The following is a 23,690-nucleotide window of genomic DNA, read 5'->3' as shown; positions in this document are numbered from 1 at the left end:
CGTCAAGTCTATTGATCATCTGTCCAGATTTAGAAATATTAAATAAATAGGTGGGACTGATCAGTGTGTGGTGCTGTGGTTGTATTTACAGTCACCAGGAGGTGACAGTGTTTAGCTGCTGTTCGCACTGAAATGAAAAACAGGTGTTTGGCTTCGGTTTTATTGCTGCATGATGTATTATATATGTTGTACTCTTAACAGAGATTAAGCAAATGTGAGGTAAATAAGACAATAAATAAGACAATAAATACACATTTGTACAAAAGGTAATTGTAACAAAGTGATTAAAAGCAAGAAATCAAAGTCCCTCATATTTGTTAACAGTATGTAATAAAATCTGTTTATCCACCTGCAATAACATTTTGAAGAAAGCTTCTAATGTGTTGCTGTGAGGGAGGAAAGTTTTGGGGATTACCATCACGCGCCTTCCTGCTCATTGAGTTTCAAAGAGATGAGTCAAACGAACATCATGCCAAAGGATCTATGGTTTCATCCTACATCAGGCAGCTTGAATGCGCTCAGAGAAAAATGACAGCAGGAAAACCCCAACGTGAGGCGCGCAACTTTTTTATTCCTTGTTTCCAGGGCCATGCACGACCAGGTCACGTAATGAATGTTGATAAAGTAGAAAAGCTGCTTTAATCAGGACGGATCACTGTGCAGAGGTGGAGAATGTCAGAGAGAGCAGGCACAGCTGCTTAGTGAGAAATCCAATATTGACTGTCTGGATGAATGTCCTGCATATTCTCTCATCTGTCCCAGGGGCTGAGGTATTATGCCTCTCACGTTAGCGCCCCTAATTGGATTAAAAATGGCTTGTTAGTGGGAGAAAAATGACTCCGAAAAATATCGTGATTATTGCCTCTGAACAACGTTGGCTCGCAGCTGAAGTAATGTCACGGCTTTGGAAAATGTCAAAATCAGGCAATGTCGTCTGTTTCGACACGAACGGTTCCTCGGATTGATCGCGTCTTAATATCAAACCAATGGGAAATTATCGCTTCCCGTTCAGGGCCTTAGTCACTGTCTTATTCTGGTGCTCAAACGCGAGAAATGTCCCATTAAGTTTCGCAGCCGTGGCGTTTATTTGCAGAAACCCCGCATTATACTTTTCATAATGAACTAGACTCCAATATATTTGTGTTTGGAGACGTACTGCACGCACGTGCGGCTGTGAAAGCGTGTGTGGAAAGAAATAAAACAGACAAATCCATCAGACGTCCACTGGGTTTTGGTTTAAACACCACCAGGAGCAGCCATTAACAGAAAATAAATGCCTGACGCCACAAAGCTGACAGTGTCTCATTCATACTGACAATCTGGCTGAATTACACATAAAAGCACTGATAACATCATCATTAAATATTGATTTGAAGCGTGGCTGAAGCACAAACACATCTGCACGTCCTCTGCGGGAAGCAGACTGGGCAAAGTCGCCGAGAAGGGAAAAGAAAACAGCCAGCGACGGCTTCTGGTGAGGAAAAGATGGAAGCGAGCGAAAAGAGGGGAGGGAGAGAAAAGAGGGGAGAGGGTGAGACGCGGGGGGACGCGGGGTGTAGAAGGAGATTTAATGCTGAGGCTCAGAGCAGATGTTGGTGTTGATGATGATAGATGCGGGTTGTTGAGATGCAGAGTTGTTATCATGAGAGGCACTCGCAGCCTCCTCGCAGCGCACTCTCCCCACAGATGCCACCGTGCGCGCGCACGCGTACGCGCTCGCGCTGCTCGGCGGTGAGACGGGAGACGCTGGAATGAGCAAGCCACATGGCCAAATTAGCGACAACGCCTTTATCCACGCCGGCGTGTACAAAGATGTAGATGACAACTCTCTAATGTAAGAAATTTCCTAAACTTAGATCAGCTACAAGCAATCACAACAATAAGAGTGGAGAGACCGATTGGCGCAGATGAGGCTAATCAACGACTGGCTTTCACACTCTCACGCACACACACGGGGAAAAGCAGCGTCCTTTAAAAGCCTCACTTGGGCTAATTTGAAGATTTTTCACAGGTTGCGTTCTTTCGCAATAAACCACGGATCGCTGGGCGACCGCGTGCGTCCGTGGCAGCCGAACACACACACACACACACACACACACACACACACACACACACACACACACACGGACACGCAGTCAGCAGGTGGTGCGTGTGTGAATGGGACACGTTGAGTGGTAACCTGCTCCACACTCTCGCCAGATAAAGGGTGCAGGACAGAAACATGTCGGTAATTGATTGCTAATTAGAGCTTTTGTTGCCGTTCATTGTGTCCTGCCAGAGCTTTGCCCCGGGCTGTCTATTCACACACACAGACACGCGCACTCTCCGGCCTCTCGGAATAAAAAATAAGCGAAGGCAGTCTGTAATGAGGAAGACTGCCATGACCCCGGCTGCTTGACTGCGTCCTAGTAATTCAACTGTTGGGTGCAGGTCTCCGTGTTGGGGGATAGATTTCGTCCAGGTGCCCCCCTTCAGCTGCACCCTGGTTTTACAGTATACGCCATTTTCACTGACTTGCTAGACCCACTCCTCTCTCCCTATCTCATCAGTGCATGAGAAATTATCTAATGAGGAATGGGTCGCACATTTCCACAAACTCATTAACCCGTGAGCGAGTGAGACTAATTGCAGCGTTTGGGTAATGTGATTTCACATCTGTTACTGCAGCCCAGGACACAGTAGTCAGCACAGGGCTGGATCTGGTGGGCTGTGCCCCACATAGCGCTATGTACCAGAACAACACACACACACACACACACACACACACACACACACACACACACACACACACACACACACACACACACACACACACACACCAATCTGGATGGGAGGAGCAGCTAGTGCGGCTGTGCTTACATTGTTGTCATGCATCTTGTATTGACATGTTTCTACAGGGTGGGATGCTCACTGCATCCATTCTGAAAAAAAGACTGGCTCATAACGAATAAATTGGTTACATAAAATATTATAAAATAATAATAATGAGTTTAATTAAAAAAATAATTGAAGCAGTTTTATTACACAAATAAATAGGTTTAAGGTGTGTTTTTGATCCAAACTATTTGATTGTAAAATCCAATGAATCCACCTTTGAGTATGTTTGTTCTGCGCGTTCATTGTGTTTTGAAAGGTGCATTTTCAATTAGTGCAGAGGTTTCCCTTCTCTGCTGCAGCCTGGTCATTATCTGTGAATGTGTCATTGCGACCAACTGGGATCACGTGTTTCCTGCTGTAGTGTGGGAAAATATGCTAACATACTTCTTATTGCATTTTGAAAAAGTTCATGCTATTTAAATGTTACTAGAGGCTAATTGGAAACACAGAGTTAGAAACACACACTAATGTGAAAACACACTGAGAAATAAATTAATTTTCAGGGTCTTGACTCAGGTTGGTATTTTCAGTAATTCTGTAAATTATTCCAAACAAATTTATGTTAATAGAAAAGGTGCGCACCAACTGTTTAATATGTGGAAAGTGATATACTTTTGTTAATTGTGATTAATCTTTTGTTTAACCCCACTGCATTGTTACAGAAACTCCAATTATAAGTTTACAGGCGGCGGGGCTGCTTATGGTAATGCCATATCTTATCAATTATCGTCCCGTGACCGTAAATTGGCCTCAGCGTTGACAACGAGATGAGGTTAACACGCTGATTAATTTGAGCTGCTGTGATTCTAGGCTCAGGTTGACACTTATAATCTTTGACACAGACAGTGAGGTCCGCTCACTTCTATAATGAAAAAAAAACGAATTTACTTTCTTCGGTTACATTTCACATTGTGATAATGCGAAATTAAACAAAGGTGCGTGTTTTTCCTATTACAGAAGTGATTGACAACTAATAGGAACTTTCAATAAATGTTAAATGAATGTCTGAACCCTTTAATACTGTTTACTTGTATTTTAACTGCGTTATGACACGCAGATACAATTCAGGTGATTTTATCAGTAGAAATAATAAAAACCGAGCTTAGATTGCTTATTATACAGTTCACATTCATTTGTTGTTACATGTGTGAATGATACTTTCCAGATCTGCATGCAGTTAAATTACAACGTATCGCCTTTAACTTTATTCAAGTCAACAGGAATCTCCCCAATTTATTTCTGCGTTTATAAACTAAGTTTGGCGTTTTCCCTAGCTGTCAGTAACTGTAACGGTCTCTACTGCAAATAGCAATCAAACGTACATAATAGCCTCAACGTGATTAGAATTAATAATAATAAATTTGATTTCTCAACATTGTGAAACCTCCTAAAAAGTGGTAATATTATCGCAGTGGCCTTTAGATGATAAAAAAACATAACAGCTACAGCAGCCAGCGACTCAGCCCGAACCTTACAAACCACGGCCACCTCCGTGACGCAGAAACGTGGATATACGGCGGAGCGGCTCGACTGGATCAGATCTGTGTGACACGTCTGCTGGAGTCCACGCTGGCCCCGCAGGCCCGTGTGCACGCGCACAGGTCGGCGACGCCCTCTCTGATTAGAGTCCGTCCAGTCTGTTCAGCGGAATGACCGTCATGGTTAAAAGCGATGACCGTCACATCACAGCACTGACGTCTTTACCGCTGCTGTCTGCCACATCGGACCAGTCACTCCTCATAAAGCCTTGCGCCCTGTCAACCCACCACTGTAAAAAGCAACGACGGTAATAATAGAAAAATAAAACACAGCAGGTACATCCAGGTTTCTGTCAAAGGGTTTTGTTATTAGTCCAAACAAACGAGTCTAAAATAATTCAGCGCGTCTCCTCATCCTCACCCAACGAACGCCTACGGGGGTTTATGGACACATGAATCATTCTGGTTTGACATTATTGAAAATTACTTTTATTTGTTTGTTCATTTTAAACTGGTACAAACCCGTCAATGTGGTGCATCTCGGTGTAAGATCAAACATTTAAGAAATGCCTCAAGTAATAGCACATACAATAAGTTAAAACATGTCACAAAAAAGACCAGCGGGTACATAGCAAGAATGTTTTCTCTACACAAAACATCCTAAAACAGAGCAGATACTGAAAGGTCATCGCATTTTTTTCACTCTTCAGATTTATGCTCCAGTCTCACGCAGGAGAGACAAGCGAACCTGTTCAATCTGAGTGGGCACCGTTTTCTCCCTAAACTGATCAAGCGTTTTCATCCACATGCACAGTGCAGAGACCCAGTTCAACAGGCCCGCCTACAGTGTGGTGCGCGTGTGCGGTGGGCTGTTACCAAGACGTGTATCCAATCTCATAAAGAACCGTTTGACGTAACACAACTTCACCTGAACACAATAACACGTGTGCGCAAAGACACACTCAATGAAAACGTAAATACGACGATTGTTCGGCTCCGTGTAATTGGGGCCTAAAGTCTAGTGATCATTACAATAGTGTTTATCATCAATAGTTGATAAAATCCCTCTGAATAAAGATAAATAACCCCGTACCCAAGATTTTACTTCCATGTGTCCATCAGTGTTGTCCCTTTCCTTTCGTCATTATGTCTAGATGAAGTCACACACTGTCTCCACTTTTTTTTGCACATTTTCTGGCCAGATTTTCTCTTTCGTTCTCTGATTTTGATCTAAATAGCGAAAGTAAAAACCGAAAAGGAGCCGCGCAGTGGGGCTAGAGGAGGTGGTGGGGGTGGGGGGTTGGGGTGTTGGAGGAGAAGGACGTGGTGAGGTGTGTTTGGTAAAGTCACTAGGTGAAACTCATGGACACTGTGTGCTCCAGCGCTTTGCGCCGCAGTGACGCGATGCTTGTCCCTCTCCACATGTCACTGTCCGGGGAGCTACACAGCTGAGGGGAGCCCGATACGTTCGTGGGGCCGGAGAGAGAGGCCGACATTCCGGGGAAAGGCGTCTGGTAGAGGTGGGACTGCAGGCCGGAGCCGTTGGAGGACAGCCCGTTCGAGAGCCCCATGGAATTGGGCGGCGGGCCCGGACCCAGGCTGCACTGTGACAGGGACTGCGCCATGCCGGGCTGGCGACCCAGGGCCGGTGGGAGCTGCAGCTGCGAGACCCCCGGCATTCCCGTGGCCCAGCGAGAATCATTGGCGTGGAAGGAGCACAGGCTGTTCTCCATTGCGGCCGCGGCAGAGAACTGGGGCAGGCCCGGCGTCGGCAGCAGCGTCCCCGGGGCGCGGAAAACATTGGTCGTCTTCTTCCTCTTTTTCCACTTTGCGCGTCTGTTTTGGAACCAGACCTGCAGCAGGACGGACAAAAGCGTGAGCCACGAGAGAGGGGGTCACACCGAGCACCAGACAGCCACAGGCGAAGCGTCGGCAGCGCCTGGTGCTTTCATGATGTGGTGGACAGGAGTCAGCGTGGACGCTCGTCGCGCCTGTAACGACCACGGCCGGTCTCACAGCGTCTCGTGCTGACCTCTGTCCACCACCACAGTCAGCTGGAACGTGATCCGAACTCCCAGTCAGTCCCAGCATCAGTTTTTATTGCACGACAATGAAGTCCACGTAGTCCTAAAACCCCAGAGCTGTAACAGGACACCGCTTAAACCACAGGAGTAAGAGGCTGCGGCGTCAATGGCAGCGCCACGATTTTAAATTTGACGAAGCAAATGACCAGGAATTAGTTGCTTTGTGTTCCTCAAATCACAGTACATCTATTCAAGCATGTGCTGGTGTAAATCAGGAACAGGCAGATGCAGCTCTATTGAATATTATCTATTAATGACTATTATTATCATAGCACGTGTCTCTAAAGTCGTGGAAACACAGTAATTTACCGTTCGGCAGAAACGAGCCAAACTATTTATCTTTCTAGCATTCAAGCGCGTTCACTGAATATTGGCCTTAAACACAAATGGCGCATTACTGTACAGTGTGAAAATAGAACCAAGCAAGCCACGCACGCGCGCGCGGGGACCACCAACACACCGCACGCGCGTCCTCCTTGGGCTTTATAAAGATTTCATCATCTTCGGCTTGTGATTAATGCGCGCGCGGGGCCGCGAGTCGACGCCTGCGTATTAAAAGTGAAATCTCGCTCTCATTCCGCTCAGCCATGCGTGAAACGTCGCCCAAACCCATTACACCGGGGGAGAAAGAAAATGCAATTTCTCATTCCATTAAAAAAAGTACAATATATTCCTGGGCGCTATTAAGACGTCGCTGATGGAGCATTTTTAGAGGGGAGGCTGTGAAGGCACGCGCGCCGGCCCACGCGCCCACAGAAAGCTGCACCTGCACTAATGTTTACCAACAGCGAGCTCTGCCCAGCGCGGCTCCGATCCAGCAGCCATCGGTACAGAAGCGAGTATTAAGGTGACTAATGATTCCACTGGTTTTATTGCTTTCACTGGGATAATTTGCATGCATTTTACATCACTGGTTAATAACCCGTTCACTGTTATAAATAAGGCTGGAATTGGTTGATAATGCGTTTGGATTATTAGAGCCGGTATGTTCCTTTTGGGTGTCAGTGTAAATATCTTAAAAAAGAATTCGTAGACTTAATTTAAGAAATATGAATAACTAAACGTTTTTAAATGTCAACACTGACTGTAAAGTAAAACGCCACACACTCCCAATGTAACTGATTTGTAATAAGAATTGTTGTAATACATTTTAAAGCCTCACCCAAATGTATAATGTAATTTATTATATATATTTAGTCCAGATAATTACAATAAAGTCAGAATTGGGCAAACACACAATGCGTGATCTTTCAGCGGCGGATCAAAGAATTTACAAATGTCATTTAGACACCTGAAGATTTGTTCTGCTTGTTCTTATTTTTCCATATGTTTATATATTAAACGAAAAATATATTTTATACGGTGTGAGTTGGATGTATTTTATATATTAAAATTAAACAGTATCTACCATTAGGCCATTTTTAAATGATGAAATATTTGACTTGTTTACATTGTGTCATTGGGCGAAAATAGGCATTAGCCCAGAACGCAAGTAAAACCGACATCTTTTTTTAACGTTCAGTGTTTTTATTTTGTTTGTTTTTTGTAACCGAGGCAGGGAATGTAACGAGAAAAAACATCTCCCAGTGAAATTACTATTGTGGAGAATGATATTTAATTCATGGCATGTATTTATGTTAGACTGTCGCCAGTATTTTGACAATTCAAGCATTCGCACCGTCCCCTGAATTGTTAGCATTGGGAGAAACAGGCGTTGAATCATCTTTCTGATATTACTCTAAATGATTATTTCCCTGTTTTTCTGAAGACCCACGGTCTAATCGGAACCCAAACCAACCTGCCGTAATCACCCAGTGTTAAGACCCCGTTAAATCATCTACATCACCTGAACTCGGGACTCGGTGAGGCCGATCCTCAGCGCCAGCTCTTCCCTCATGAAGATGTCAGGGTAATGGGTTTTCGCGAAGCTGCGCTCCAGCTCGTTGAGTTGCGCCGGGGTGAAACGCGTCCTGTGCCGCTTCTGCTTCTGCTGGCTCGGCGGCTGCCCGGAGCTCTGCTGCGGCTGCTGCTGCTGCTGCTGCTGCTGCTTCTCCTGCTCCTTCCCGTTAACCTGCATGCCGGCAGAGTTGGATCCCACGGTGGTGATGTCTTCTCCCGGCAGAAGCGTGGTTCCCTCTACAGAGTCAGATCCAGGGGCCATGTCTCCCGGATGCCCCTGGTCTGGAACCCCACCTCCCAGCCTGCACTTAAGAGCCTCCCGATGTCCTAGTAACTCTGCAGCATCCTTCATCCCTGAGAGGATGAAGTGAAGAAAGGCTTTGAGTGCAAACACGGCAGGTCTTTACGCGCATTTTAAAAACAAAAACACACAGAATTACTTCTTTATGACCAAGGCTGTGTAAAAACAAATACCATTCAACTCAGTTTAGCTTGGACAGTTTTACACCGTAATTCTGTACGTCAGTGAATAATAGCAGATAAATCCTTGTAAAAATGCTCAATCAACAATAAACCACTTAGCTGTTAACACAATTATCTACACTGTCTATTTATCACTTCACAAGGTTAAATAAGAAGTTGAAATCTTACACTGGAGTTTAGGGCCGGAGTTTAGTGATGATAACTCACCGAGCCGAGCATCCAGGAGGTCGGCGTGAGAGAGCATCGCGTACCGCTCCAGGGCGAAAGGCGCTCCAAAAAAGTCCTACAACTTTGGGGCAATTTAAAAAGTATACATGGTCTAAATGAACGAAAATTCGCTTTGTGGTTAAAAAGCAGGTCCCTTGCATTATAATGTCCTTTAGAGCGACGGGGAGGCGCTTATTAGTTGAAAGAACCCGTGAGCTTCCTCAAATAAGAACCAATCAGAGCGAGAGCTTGGAAATGTCAGCGACGTGACTCCCCCCCTCTTCCTTTTTTTTCACTCGCATAGACGCACGCAGGCGGGCGAGCACGCGCGCGCACAGACCCGCGCGCGCAGGAACACTACAATTCAATTCAATCCTCTGCCATTCCGTCCTCTGATTTATTAGCTTTTCATGCGCAAATTATTCCACGTTAAACATCTTAATGTGTTTGTTTAATCTCATATAGCTTCTACCATGACACGTATATCTGTTTGCAGACAAATACACGTGCAAAATATTGGAGCAGAGCTCGTGCAAAGGCTCGTTTAAAATTGATTTATTTATTCGCCAAATCATACGATTTTAACAAATTGAGAATCTATTATTTAGAGTGTTGCACCAGGTGCAGTGTTACACATATTATACACGTTGTGGGTTTGAGCGCTGACTATAGAAGATGCAGTTTATAGATCACAGTTTGGACATTGGTAACAGAATGAAAAACTAGGCAGCATTCAGGAGGTGAGACGCAGCCAGGCCTCTTTCTGCACCTCAGAGACCCACTTCCCCGTCCTTGGATCACAAACATAACAAATACCTCTCCCATTCCCCCATGGCATGTGATTTGTTGAGACAAATCGAGGAAATAAATAAATAAACGAGTACAGATGGTTTTAAGATTGTTAGTGATCGGTCGCTTTAACTCCCATCGACTTTTCATCAGCGTAGGCTCAATTAAAGGCATTTAGGCCCGTTTGGTTCAAACAAAATCAGACGCGGTGCCCCCTAAACGATAGCAGCGCTCCATGAGTAGGTCTATTATACAATTAACAGGACAGCCATTGATCTGCGCCCCACTCCTACCACTGCAGACAGTGTTGGTTAGCGAGGGCTTTGGGCAGATGTCAGCGTAAGTCTGCTGAATAGACCGCCGTCTGGGACTAAATGGGTTTCTTTGCCGGCGCACAAAGGAGGCGTCCGAGCGAGGACTCCTCGCTCGTCCTGCGCCGCATGGAGGCAGCTCATCTTTTATGCTCCTCAACTGCAATCTGCCGAGACGCAGGGAAGTAGCCCGTACGTGGCACAGCGTGAAAACTTAAGGAAATAACACCGGGGCACGGTCCACTGAGACGAGGAAAGCTGCGGCCAGATCCCGAAGGTTCGGGAGAAGCAATCATCAGCAGCAGCAGCAGATCCTCACTTCGTGTTATTGAAGCGTGCAGCCAGAGGAGAGGGACTTTGTGTTGGGAGTTGTAAGGCCAATGCTTGAGTCAGGAGAGACGGTCTGTATGCTCTGGAAGATGTTTGATTTCCAATACGTGTGCATAAAAATCGATGTAATAATGCAGTTAGGTTAGAAACAGTTTGTTTTGCTGAAATGGTTATATTTGTTGGGCGAAATGTACATTCATTCATATAATGTCCGATAGTTAATGACTAATAAAGTTTGTGCTGTCATGCGGAATTATTTAATTGATCATTTAAGAAGGTGTGATTTAAAAAACATTCTACAGCCACTAGCATTGAGTCATTACCTGCATTCTATATAAAATAGACAATAGTAATATTAAAAATAATAATTACGGTTTTTAGTAATAATTATCGCTTTTATTTATAGAGCATTTTAAGCTGTCTGCATACCTGTTATAGGTCTATATTATTTTATTAATGGACATTTAAGATCAAATTCAAAATAATATGACACGTGTAAAATCAAAGGTCGTCGTTATTTTGACAGCCTATTTATCTGCAGAGCTACGTGATAAATATTGATATTGTGGTTTGTTGCAGTGAGAGCAGCTCGGATGCCAGATCTCCCCTCAGCTGTCCGCTGGCTGTAACTTATTGCTGTAAGAGAGGAACCCACTTGAAATGGGTCTATGTCTCACTCAGCCTCCCTAACTGGACCACATCAATCTTCCCCAGTAAAAACACACTCACACACAATCCTCCCGAGTTAATGCGGCGCATCTGAGTGCGGAACGGCTGTTTACACGCGAGGAGACACTTTTAATGGAAGCGCACCAAAAACAAATGCAATTTTGTAGAGCAATTTCAAAGATCAAGAATTCCGTGTCCACCCTCTCCGCGGTTTTTTAGCAATCAAATTGCGTAAAATCCATTGCTCATATGGGCTTTTGCAGAACAGGTGAGAAGAATACGAGTAACAAAAGGCAGATCCTTTACATCACAACCCAATTTCAACGTGGAGCGGCGGGAGAGGCGGCTGCTCCGTGTGTTCAGGCCTCGTGCATCTGCATTCGCTCGCTTATAGAAATCTAAAAGGACAATCGATTTTCCATCTGCAGAAATGGCTCTCCAGCAAATCACGCTGTAGTTTTGTGCGTGTGTATGGGGACAGTCGCAGGAATAAGAAGCAGACCAATAAGCGGGGAGCCGCAGGCAGACAACCCCATTAGAGGCTTCCCTCTTCGGCCACGCAGCTCGCCTGCACCAACCTGCGCATCTCACGCCCCAATTAGGCCCGCTGCCCTCAGCTTGGGCCGACGCGCCGCGTGATCTGGTGCACGGAGCGCTAATCACGGCTTCAAATAAAATAATCAGCAAAGAAGAGCGATTTCCTTAATGAGAAGGAAGAGGCGCGTGTCACGGCGCGCGGCGCGCTGGCGGCAAATGAGTGCGCGTGTGTGTTCGCCGGATTTATTAAAATAGAATTGAAAAGTCACAATAGGTTCATTAGCGCAACAGTGTTTAGAGTCTGAACGTTTCATTACGTCTGCTGGTAATAGTTGACCCTGTGAACAGGGGACGATCTATGTTTAGGATCCTTAGATCATTTATTAAAAGGCACGTGGTCAGAGTGAACGAATGAGCAAGTTAAAGAAATGTGTTTATTCTCATACTTTTCAACTTGCACATTAAAAATCCCATTTGAAAAGCTACAGATTGAAAGATACTTTTTCAAGTCATTAAATATGTTGCAGCAGCTGCTCTACAAATACAGAACTTAGCAGAGATTAAAAAAATGTATTTCATTTTTAGACTGAAGACACAGCATCAGATGAAGCTAACATTACTGAACACTAATATTTATGGTAAATTCTGTCCTGCACCAGAGGTAGTTGAACACACAGCATCACATTAATCCTTTCATTAGATGCATTGTACAACATCACAGCAGAAATAAGCTGTCAACATAATGATTTCCCTGGTTCTGGTTAAAATAGTAAATAAAAATTATTGTTGTTCTTGTTCTATAAACTGTAGCTTATTTGTGAATGGTTTCATGATTTTACTGTCCACATGAGTGTTGAGCTGAAATTAACCAAGTTAGCAGTGATTTACTTTAACGTCTAATTAGTCACCTAATGGACTAAAAGGTTGCAGCCCTGAACATCACAGTTATTTCTGGTCCAAACACAGGTTGTGGATGAGACGAGTGAACACAGAAACAAACAAACTCTGAATATAAATGATAAGTTAGCGCATATTGTAAAAGTGAAGGAGCTGCGTCTGCCACGTTGTAAGCAAACAACAAATCTCTGAGCCTGTGCTGAGCTGTTTGAAATCAAAGCTGTCGTCTCTCTGAAAATGGGATATTTGTAAAATCAAGGGTTTACGGCCTATAGAGCAAAACAAATCTTGGTAGAAATCTGCTTCGACAGCTTCTTGGCTTCGCATCTACTGATGTTCGCAGCAAAAGCTTGATTTCGCATGATCGTGAGTGTTTTCATTAGGCCTCACATGGTGTAAGGCACACTTACTTCACATTTATAAATAGTCAACTATTTGATAAAACCTAAAGTTAATCATCACTGAAGCAAAAACACTGAACTAACAAGGCGAGAGTCTTAAGCACAGAGTGAAATTGACTGTATTTACAGTGCGAGCGCCAACACTTTGGCTTCTTCCTGCTCCAATCCTTCCCTCCCTCTGACACCCTGACTTCCCCTCCAGTTCTGCTTCAGCTATTAGAATATGTTCTTTCTTAAGTCTGATCATTAGTTAGGTCCATTACTGAGGCTCCGTCATTAGGAAGCTGTAATGCATCATTGAAGGTAATGAGTGCCTTACATTACAGGTGCCAGCGAGGCTCACAGACACTGAACGAGAGCCTTTTCTACACTGCAGCCTGGAAACAACTGTACTTTAGACCATTATTAATCGCCATAGTAATGTCATATAATGTGACAGTATATTATCCACATAGAAATGCCAGAGGGGCTATGGCAAACAGACACTCACTAGCCATAGACTCCGCTGGTGCTAGAAAAGCAGATAAAGGGGGAGGACTTGGGTCAGTAGTGTCTCTGAGTAGCTCGAAATTAGAAACATGTGCTGCTAATTATCAAACTGCAGCAAAGTCACATCATGCAATTTAATGCCTCAGCAAATTAAAGAATAAATGGGATCAGTCTGCCTGACCTTGCTCACTCTCACTCGCCCAAAGTGATGGACCTGGTACCTTAAGTGAGAGCTGGACACCGGCACAAAGGCCACTTTAACTCCATGTGGTTTATGTGTAGGTGATGATATGACGAAGGGGAAACGAGGAAGACCAAACCTGCGAAACAACAGGAACCGGACCTATTTGTGTGCTGCACCCAGCGGCTTCATTGTGTTTGCAGTGCGTTACTCACCCAGCTCGCCCCTCACTTCACAAATCCCACACTTTCTCATCCATCCATTCTCTTTACCATCCTCTCCTCCCTCTTTCTCCTCCCTCCTCTCCCGCCACTTTTCTGCTGCTCCTCTGCTAAACACGGAGCACTACCCCTCCCAAGATTAATTGATCATCAATTTAGCTCTAATTTGGACCAAGTCAGCTGGTAAATGGGGCAGTTTTCCCTGATTGTTAGTGAAATGTGTGCAAGTACATTGATAAATTTTGATTATTTATCAATTACAACCAAATGAACTAAATCTATTGAATAAATTCTAGCCTGATTGCCATAATAGAGTTTGAAAATATGGCTATTGATAATGATTCCGGCTAATAGTCTTTTCCGGCCGCGGTTGCCGGCTTGTCGGAATGACAACACAAAACTCATTTTTCACAGAATCAGCTGAGTGAGTGCGAGGCCGATCTCTCATTAGTCAGTCGCATTACGGAGCTGATACGCCGTAATACGCGGCGCTTTCCACACAAAGACTCAAACACTTTGTCATATTTTATGTCAATTACCAGTCATTTCGTTGTGTTCCATCGAGACATCTTGTAATAGTTAACATATGCTAAGGTAAAGCTCCCCGCCCCCCCTCCGGGAGCTCCACTGGAGGATGCCGTCTCTGTGTTTGGGGGGAGACAGGGGCTGATGATGAAACGGGCCTCGTTCTTAATTTCTTATTTTCCTGAGCTGTGGCGCTTATGGGAAGGGTGGAGCACGGGCTTTTTAAATGGACCTGCCACCGTGTTTTCCCAAAGTTAATGGAAAAGCAGCTCGGTGGAAAATAGGAGAGGGAAAATTGGAATTAGGTTCAGAGGCTCTCGCACACAATAACAGGGGATGACCATGAGCTACGGACCTATTTCCGCACAGACGTACAAATTAGTGGTCATTTTTTCGCCGCCTCACACTTTTAACTAAAACTGACCTTTTAGGTTTTTATTTACAGTTTTATCGGCAAGTTTTGTGACGAGATCGCTCGGTCTGAAATCGCACTAGGAACAAACTAAGATGATGCCATTCAATATGAACCATGTAGAAATCGCACGCATGAAATATCGCTCCGCACACCCTTCAGTGAACAAAGGTGATCTGATCCCACGTGTCTTACATTCGCCCTCTCCAGCCGGACCGCTGGGAGGAAGGAGGGAGCCGAAATAACTGCGATATCAGCCTTCGCTTTTAATCAATGATATGAGCCCCACTGCGCCAATCATGGCTGCTGGAAGCAACTTAATGATCAGCATTTAGAGCGGGCAGGTAAACCACTGCGCTATGGAGCCAACACAGGGGCCAACTGCAGGTGAATTAACCCAGTCCACATCTAATATGCTGGTGTCAGCTCTGGTTAGCGCGTGGCTACCCGCGGCCTGTATTGGCAGTGGCATAGCGTCCAACATTGTCTCCTTCATATGCCAGCAGGCAGCTATCTATAATCGATGGCCACTTTTAATTGGACAGACTGCCTGTTAGTGGAAACCGAAAGTTGTGCAGTGGGAGCAGCGCTGTATTTACCACTGGTTATTGTGGATAAATAGGTTGGGGGACGTCAGAAGGTTTTCTCTGCAAAAAGCCAATCAATACTGCTGTTGCGTGACAGTCAATTATATCTGAAAATGTATCACGGTTTCCATACAAACATGGGAGTTTCAAGTCAGGCATATAATGCTGTATGCAAGTATTTATTAATTAAAGCATAATGAGGTAGAATTTTTAATTGGATTAATGTGTTTAACAACACGGACTGAATAATTAAAGAAGGGCTCACAACACGTTTTGCCATATTGCTTAAAAATCGCTGATAGGACAAACTGGAGCAGTATCCAAACAGGGGTCATTCCAATTCAACCAAGAAATATAATGGTGTTTCAGATTAGAGACCAATGAAATTTGACAGTCATATTTCCACTAATGTAGTCAATAAATGAAATAATCCGCCATTAGTCTCATTTCTACAGAGGCGATGAGGTCAGAGAAGAGGAGAAATGTGAATTAATTTTCTCTAAGCCGGAACGACCTGCTGATGCCAGGGCGAAAGGCTGTTCATTCCATATCCACATACTCTTCATTAGGTCCAGATTGAACTCCGCAGGGGTGGGCTACACTGCCTTGATAGGCCTGGGCGACTTTCCCTTTATTTCGACTCTTGATTTGAACCTCTGAGGTGATAACTTAAAAAAACACACACACACAGATGCTTCAGATGGGTGGCTGCGTGACTTTAAAATGGTCCGAAATGCTATTTGAAGTATCTGAGGAACCATCTGGCGAACACCGGTTACGCACTGCGTGTCCTTCCCCGTTCCTTCCTCCCTCATGGATGAAGATTGCTACCTCCAGCGCCAAGCATCTGCTTTCTCCATTATTAGGCTACTATTTTTAACGCAGCGAGGCGGCTGGAGGCAGGAGACGGAGGGCCGCCGGTGGACACGCCGCTTTTGGCGCAGCTTCTAATTGATATTGAGCGAGCTGCTGGTGAGGCGCGCGCGGGGCCACTGCTGGCTAATCTATGCTTTAATCAGCGCGTGTAATGAGAGTGGCGGCACGCTCCGAGAGAAAGAGAGACTTACAAGCAACGTCTGTCAGGGTCTAGGCGAAATATTGGGTCTAATTGTCGTGATTAAAGAAAACTACAAGACATTGAGCTTTTTTTTTCCCAGAGAGACTGTGCGAGGGACTTTGCTCCAGCACCACCCGAGGCAAACGTCACGCGCTTTTCAATGTGCTCAAGTTGTAGCGTTTACTAGTAACAATTTCAATAATTTCCTTTTCAAGTACTATACCCGTAGTTTATAATAAATTGGTCGCCATTCGGGCGATGGGAGGCATCCAGTAAAGGAGGACGCGTTCGTAACAGAACAATCCGTACCGAAAGCAGAGAGGCGAGGGGGGGGGGGGGCAGAAGGAAGACGGGCGGGCCGCAGGCTGAATAGCAAGCGGGACATTAGCGGAGGTGTGTGTGGGAACACTGTCAGACAATTAACAGGGCATTAGAGATAAGGCGCGCGCGCACACACGTCCACAGGCGTCATGCCCGTGCTGCCTCGTGATGCACGCGCTGGCGTGAGTAGCCAGAAAAACGCCGATCCCATGAAATAAATTGCACGAGTAAGAAAGTGGTAGAGAATTTTCTTAAAGCAAGTGCGTCGGTTTAAGGCCAATAAACTACTGTAAACTATTTTTAACACATTCCAAACTAAATTAAACGAATACAAAAAAAATTAAACAGTTTTTGAGTTTTTGTTTTGCACCGACGTCATCCAGCAGATTTGTGCGTTATATTCTGGTCACTCGGTGAGTGACAGATACGTGAGCGGGGGAGAGGGAGGAGAGGGAGAAAACAAGGCAACCGAGCGCCATCTTACGCTCACAGCCTCAGCAAAGCTGTCTGACAGAGATTAGCCTCATCTATCCGGTGTCAGTAACGGCCGTGTCCAGAAAATCACCGCATAAACGGGACTGACTGCGGGGAGAGAGAGGCAGACGGAGGGAGAGAGAGAGAGAGAGAGAGAGAGAGAGAGAGAGAGAGAGAGAGGGGTCAACTGATTACCCGCACAAACAGACTGGAATAGAGCGCGGTGCTGTGGGAGTGGGTGGGAGGGAGGGAGGGATGCGGGGATGGACTGGGTTTCCGTGCGACAGAAACGGAGCAGACCTCCGTCTTCCTCGGCAGGATCCACTTCCCGTAACTCTTTGTCCCTTCATCAATCACACACGCGTGGATTTACACGCCGCACAGCGCTCAGGACACAAACTCGCGTTTTCTTGCCGTGCAAATCAGCCACCGCGTGGGTTCGCACAGCCTGACTTTTTATTGTCACATCACGGACGAGGGATTTCCCTCAACAAAATGAGACGTCGTCCAGGCCACTAAAGTGACAACTTCTCCAACAAAATGATTGATAGCGCGAACTGCAAAGAAATGATGGCACTTTTAAAGGTTAGGAGGCGCCTGAAATCATTCGCTGACAAAATGATTACACTTGTAATAAAGTGCTTCTAGCAAATTTAGGACATTTTACTGATCAGCCCTGGTTGTTGTCGTTTATTCAAAGAATATTGCGTTGTCACACTCACTTCGTGTCTCATTTAACTAAAATCATTTACAAAATGAAATGTGAAATTAGACATTGTAAACTGAAAGCGCTATTCTGTAAATTTAATAGCATTTTCTATACAGACATCTTGATGAAACCAAACATTTAAAGGTTGTAGTTTTGTTTTTAAATTATTTCTATATAGTATTTTTTCACACATAACTGTGCTCTACATGTAATAAAAATCTGTCGAGGGGAGAAATGGAGATATCAGAAGCGTTCGCGTTTGAGGCTCCCTGTCCAAACGTGCAGTGAGTTACGCTCCGCCGGCGCGCTGCCCGTTTACATAGACCGGCTCCGCTTCCGCCCTGCGCGTTTATGGGCCGTGCATTGTGTGTATTGACGTGCAGCGGCGTGTACGTGTGCGTGGGAGGCCACAGATGGCCCGATGACCTTGGACCGGGTCACCTGTGAGGACGCGTTAGATCCCTGGGAGACGGGACACGCGCTGAGGTTTTGGGGGCGCAGCCTGTTCCAGTAAAACCTCCAACCTGTGAATGAGCGGAAGTTTTGAAGGTGACTGCTGGATTTTCCCCTCACGCGTCTGGAAATGCCTCCATCCTGCGCGCACTCTGCCTCTCCCGGGTTCCCCTGCACTCTAACAGCCTATTATGGCTCATATTGAAACGACCCGCGGTTATTTCCTATACAAATAAAGTGCCTTTGAAAGAGATTAGAGAAATATGTATGAATTTCAGCTTAATTTATTTGATCATTCCACATTACAAAGCCGAGTAGTGCTCAAATGTGATAACAAGTTTTCAGTTCCTTTCATTATGTAAGAGAAATTAGACCTCGATAGGCTTTCACTGGGGCGCGGTAGTTCCTCGGATGAAATGTAATTTGTGGGGAGAATTTGTTGTATCTGTCACAAATATTCCCAATTAGCTGCGTAATTATTTGAGGGTTTCTGCAATTACGGCTTAAACCGGTAAATTTGAAGCTGTGGCTGTCCCTAATTGGTCTAGATTTGATATTTTGCATATTTGCATAATGAGGAAATTGGGAGGAAATTGTGTTCATCCATTTGTGAAAAATTCTATGAATTTTATGAATCTGAAAGCCATCCCCCTTGCGGTCGGTGACTTTGCCTCGGCTCCCAGAGGAAGCAACGCGGGGGCGCGTAGGGCACGTCTCCGCGCGCGCTCCAGACGCACTCAAGGTGAACGCAGAAGCCTTGCAGCGTGTGCAGGACATGTTGCAGGATTACCTACAAAATACAACACACACATTACTAAATTATAAGATTTGTTTTTTCTATTTAATCCTATAAACCACTAAAGCATAATGCATGGGGTAGAGTGTATAACACAATAGGTTTGTGGTGGAAGCTGTGTAATGGAACCCACTTGATGCCTCTGGTCACCGATTTATTTAGTATTAACAGAAGGGTCATGCCTATCTTTTTCATTTTCCATCAGTTAACAAACAATATGTCTGTATGGGGTTTATTAAGAAGCCTTTGATTTTGTCATTAGGTTTATATTAGATAATTCATCCAGATTGGTCTGTGAGACTTAATTATGCATTATCACACTGTGCTGATTGATACTGAGAAAGCTAAGTGTTCTATGTAATTGGTAATAAAGAAGGCAATTTTAGAAATTTGTCCAATCAGTAATGATTATGAGGCAGCGAGTAGGTAACGATGTTAACCCTGGTTTCCTCTTACACAGCCCATCTCCAGAATATTGAATATAATAATTGTTACAAAAGGTGGAAATATTCCCTTCACACATATTAACATTATAAATAAAATAACACAGGCCAAGCAGTAGTACAGTACACCTGTGTGGTGCGTGTTGGACTCCTGTTAATGGTGGTGGTGGAGTGTGTGTCCTCCTGCTGTAAGGGCTGTAGCCCAGTGAGAGCCGTATATCAGACAGCAGTAAAAGAGGGACGCTAAGAGCACTGATGAATGTCTGTGAGATAGATGTGTTAAGTGACCTTGGTACATTACACTCACCTTCAAAGCACGAGCAGAGGATGAGTATAGTCTCATCTAGTCGTGCTAAGTGTGCGTTAGTGTCTATATTGTATCAAAAGAGTCTAGATGTTAAGGAATAAAAACACCTTTATGTGACGTGTCTTCACAAAGCTAACATCCCTCATCTTTCTCTTTTTACCCTTTGATGCATATATAAATGTGTGTAGAGGCAATGAAAATTCATAAAAAGTTGTAACTGTGTGTTGATTTATTGTAAGCTAGCAAAAAATGTCTTCCTTAGTTGTTGAAACGACAACAAACATGAATCCTAAAAATTATTCTAATGTCTTTGTGCAACCAACAGTTAAAAAGTGTAACTCACAAATTTAAATAATGGATAAAGAGTTGGAACCTTACTGACATTAGTGTATATTAAATTATTATTTGTTTGTTTAATATTAAATAAAGTTGTTGAAGAGACAAAAAGTCTGTCTGTCAAGAGCCTGATTGACTTCTACTTTGGTTTTATTAAGAAGGAAGAACGTAATCCAAAACAAACACAATCACCATGATTTATAGGAGAGGTCTCACACAAAATATCCTTCTTTAATATTCACAGGCAGCTCATAAAACAGGCTGCATAATAATTTTACCATTTCATGGGATATTAGACCATAATGACCACAGTCCACCCCTTTACACCCCACAGCCCTACAGGCTACGCACACATACAGATATACACCTCAACCCTTGGGCAGACCAGTGTCGGGGCTAATTTATAGGTGAAAATGAAAGGCAAGCTTAATGTAATAGCTCCTCACAGGCATGAGATATTATTCGCGTCATCACTCCATGGATCCGCCAAGATTCGGAAACAGGAGAGAACGTGGATTAAAGCAGGGAACAGGTCAAGTGAGGGAGAGAGGGAGACAGAGACTAAACACCAAAACAGGGTGTGTTTGTTTCCCAGAAGAAAAAAAAAAAAAAAAAAAAAAAAACAACAACAGCATCCATGAATGTGTTCCCAGCGAATCTACAGCTACAAGCCTGAACAAATAGAATCACACATACACACAAACACAGCAGCAACAACAGCAGCAGCCGCCGAAACCGGCGTATTCTACTCTTTGAGTTAATGGGAATAAAATACCTCAGTGGATGAGTGCAGATGTGTTTGATACAAATAGTCATTTTCCTATTTGCTGCCTCATTGGGCATGATGAATGATGGAAGTCAGGGAGGCGGTGTGATAAATGGCAGCACCTTGGCTCTACTGCATGGCCTATTGATTCTCCTTCTTTATTACCCCTCCAACCCAGCTGGCTGCTCTGCCCCCCCCCACACGCACTCTCACGCACGCTCGCACGCTCGCACGCACGCACGCATGCGCACGCACGCACGCACGCACGCTCACGCACGCACGCACGCTCACGCACGCACGCACGCTCACGCACGCACGCACGCACACACACACACACACACACACACACACACACACACACACACACACACACACACACACACACACACACACACACACACACACACACACACACACACACACACACACACAGAGCTCGCCAAGAAACAAATACACATGTGCATGCAGTCGTGTGCTCAGTGCGAACACACAAAGCATGCAAAACATGCACATTTGGAGAAACAGAGAGCGAGAAGCTGAGGAAAAAGTTACAGTAATCAGAGGTTGGAGGACGGGTGAAGAGAGCGAAGCAGAACTCCACAGTTTGCCACAGCAACGGCGCGGCCGCATTGGACAGAGAATCACACACACGTCAGACGAAAAAACAAACAGTACGCGTAAAATGAGGGGAACTCAAAACGTACGGATGACTCAATTACAGAGTTTTGTGCTGCCAGTTTAATCTTCCTGAATATGTTTATGATTTCCAAGCTGTCAAAGACTGAATACTTTGATGAGGGATTGGCCTGTGTGTACAGCACCATCAGTCACACAGACAAAGCAGGCAGGATGAATCAGTGATATGACCATCTACTGAGCTCTTCATCATGAGGTAATGAGGATAATATCCTGCTCTGCACACTAACATCCAAGCAGACTTCTAATAGTCAATCTGCTCCAGACTACTGTTATTGTTTCTGCTGAACACACTGTAGGCACAACGGCCGTTCTCTGTGGCAGCAAATAGAGGTGATCCAAAGGCACTGCTTCCTGTGGCACTGCAGGAAGCGACACAGGTCAAAGGGACAGCGGATCTTGTTTAAGATGAATCAAGGAAATGTCTCTATTATCACGGTGATACAAAAGAAAACAGCATTTTTCTGCATTCATCTTTATAAATAAGTGGCGAAGAACAGAGAGATCAAACCCCACTGACCACTCAGACTTCAATTTACTTGCTGCATCTCCTTGACCTTGAACTGGAGAGATAATAATTCAGGGTCTCGGGCTGGTGATGAATGGTTTTGTGCATGTGTGCATGTATCTGTGCGTGTGTGTGTCCATAGTTCATAAGTGCAGGAATAAAAAATGGAGGGGCTGAGAGCTACACAAACAGAGGTAAAGCACATATAAACGTGCTTGTGACTTAATCTAGGGCACCGGGGCAGATCTCAGACGGAGAATCGACTCTGACTGCAACTACGATCAGCTTCATTATATTAGAACTAATAATCATATTAAACAATTTGTTTGAACAATATTGCAACATTTTTATAATTACTTCATTTGTTACACACATACACACATATATACACACATATATATACATATATATATATATATATATACACACATATATATATATATATATATATATATATATATATATATATATATATATATATATATATATATATATATATATATATATATATATATATATATATATATATATATATACATATATATACATATATATATACATATATATACATACATATATATACATATATATACACATATATATATATATATATATATGTATACAAGTACGTACATACTGTATATGCAGATGCAGTATTCAAACTTTTCATGTCAGTTTTAATAATTAAAGGAAATATAAACAAATGGAAAGTATTAAATGAATAATAATGGCTTGAATCAAATCAATGAAATATTATCTAGAGTATAATGTTTTTAACTTACTTAAGCAAGTGATTAATTGCAATTTAGAGGCTGTTGGTAATCTATTAATTTAAGCTCTCCTTCCTAACCATTATAAACTGTATTTAAACAATTATTCATACAAAGCATTTGGATGTAGGTGAAGATGAATGCTAAGAGATTAGAGTTGAATTTAATGAAAACCAAAGCCTGAACATCCACTACAGAGTCTCTACAGAATGAAGGTAATAATAAACTACATTACTTATGAAGCAGTTTCATGAATGATTTCTTTAATTATTATTTGTCAACTATGAGTTGAGTTCATGAGTTATCATAGCTTAGTAAAAATATGGGCTTGTACATGCACTCCCTGCTTTAAAAGTCCATTTGGACTCCTGCCTACAATCACCTTCTCCTTGTCGCTGTGGTAACGGAGCCAGGCCTAATTAGTATGCATTATCAATTAACAAACTTAATAGCCGGCAGATTGATTAGATCCTCAGTTATAGGGGCAGAACTCAGGCGAAACACGGAATGAAAAATAATCATACACACAGGCTTGAAAACTCACACACTCCCTCTCCTTCACACACACACACACACACACACACACACACACACACACACACACACACACACACACACACACACACACACACACACACACACACACACACACACACACACACACACACACACACACA

At 43.9% G+C, this 23,690-nt stretch overlaps 1 protein-coding gene across 2 annotated transcripts; it reads right to left on the bottom strand.

The window, feature by feature from the left end:
* Window positions 1-4,821: 4,821 nt before the first annotated feature.
* On the bottom strand, window positions 4,822-13,908 carry LOC114862004 (homeobox protein orthopedia B-like). Of its 2 annotated transcripts, none has more exons than XM_029161819.3 (3): window positions 8,990-13,908; window positions 8,286-8,692; window positions 4,822-6,208 (listed from the first exon to the last, which is right to left on the bottom strand). In XM_029161819.3, the coding sequence occupies exons 1-3, from the start codon at window positions 9,063-9,065 to the stop codon at window positions 5,705-5,707; spliced, it is 987 nt and encodes a 328-aa protein (XP_029017652.1). In that variant the 5' UTR covers window positions 9,066-13,908; the 3' UTR covers window positions 4,822-5,704. The 2 variants fall into 2 exon arrangements, with proteins under 2 accessions (XP_029017652.1, XP_029017653.1); XM_029161820.3 differs by having other exon boundaries at window positions 9,029-13,907.
* Window positions 13,909-23,690: the final 9,782 nt, after the last annotated feature.

The sequence above is a fragment of the Betta splendens genome, chromosome 9 (genome assembly GCF_900634795.4).
Source record: "Betta splendens chromosome 9, fBetSpl5.4, whole genome shotgun sequence".
Lineage (NCBI taxonomy): Eukaryota > Metazoa > Chordata > Actinopteri > Anabantiformes > Osphronemidae > Betta > Betta splendens.
The sequence above is the reverse complement of the archived record's forward strand: the minus strand, read 5'-3'. Positions and strand labels throughout refer to the sequence as shown.

What these genes read in the sequence shown, in the direction of transcription:
- LOC114862004 (XM_029161819.3), bottom strand. Translation starts at nt 9,065, where the DNA reads ATGCTCTCTCACGCCGACCTCCTGGATGCTCGGCTCGGTGAGTTATCA. An exon ending in CTCCGGCCCTAAACTCCAGT is followed by an intron (nt 8,693 to 8,989) that starts GTAAGATTTCAA and finishes TCATCCTCTCAG; the next exon opens with GGATGAAGGATGCTGCAGAG. An exon ending in TCACCGAGTCCCGAGTTCAG is followed by an intron (nt 6,209 to 8,285) that starts GTGATGTAGATG and finishes GTCCTGCTGCAG; the next exon opens with GTCTGGTTCCAAAACAGACG.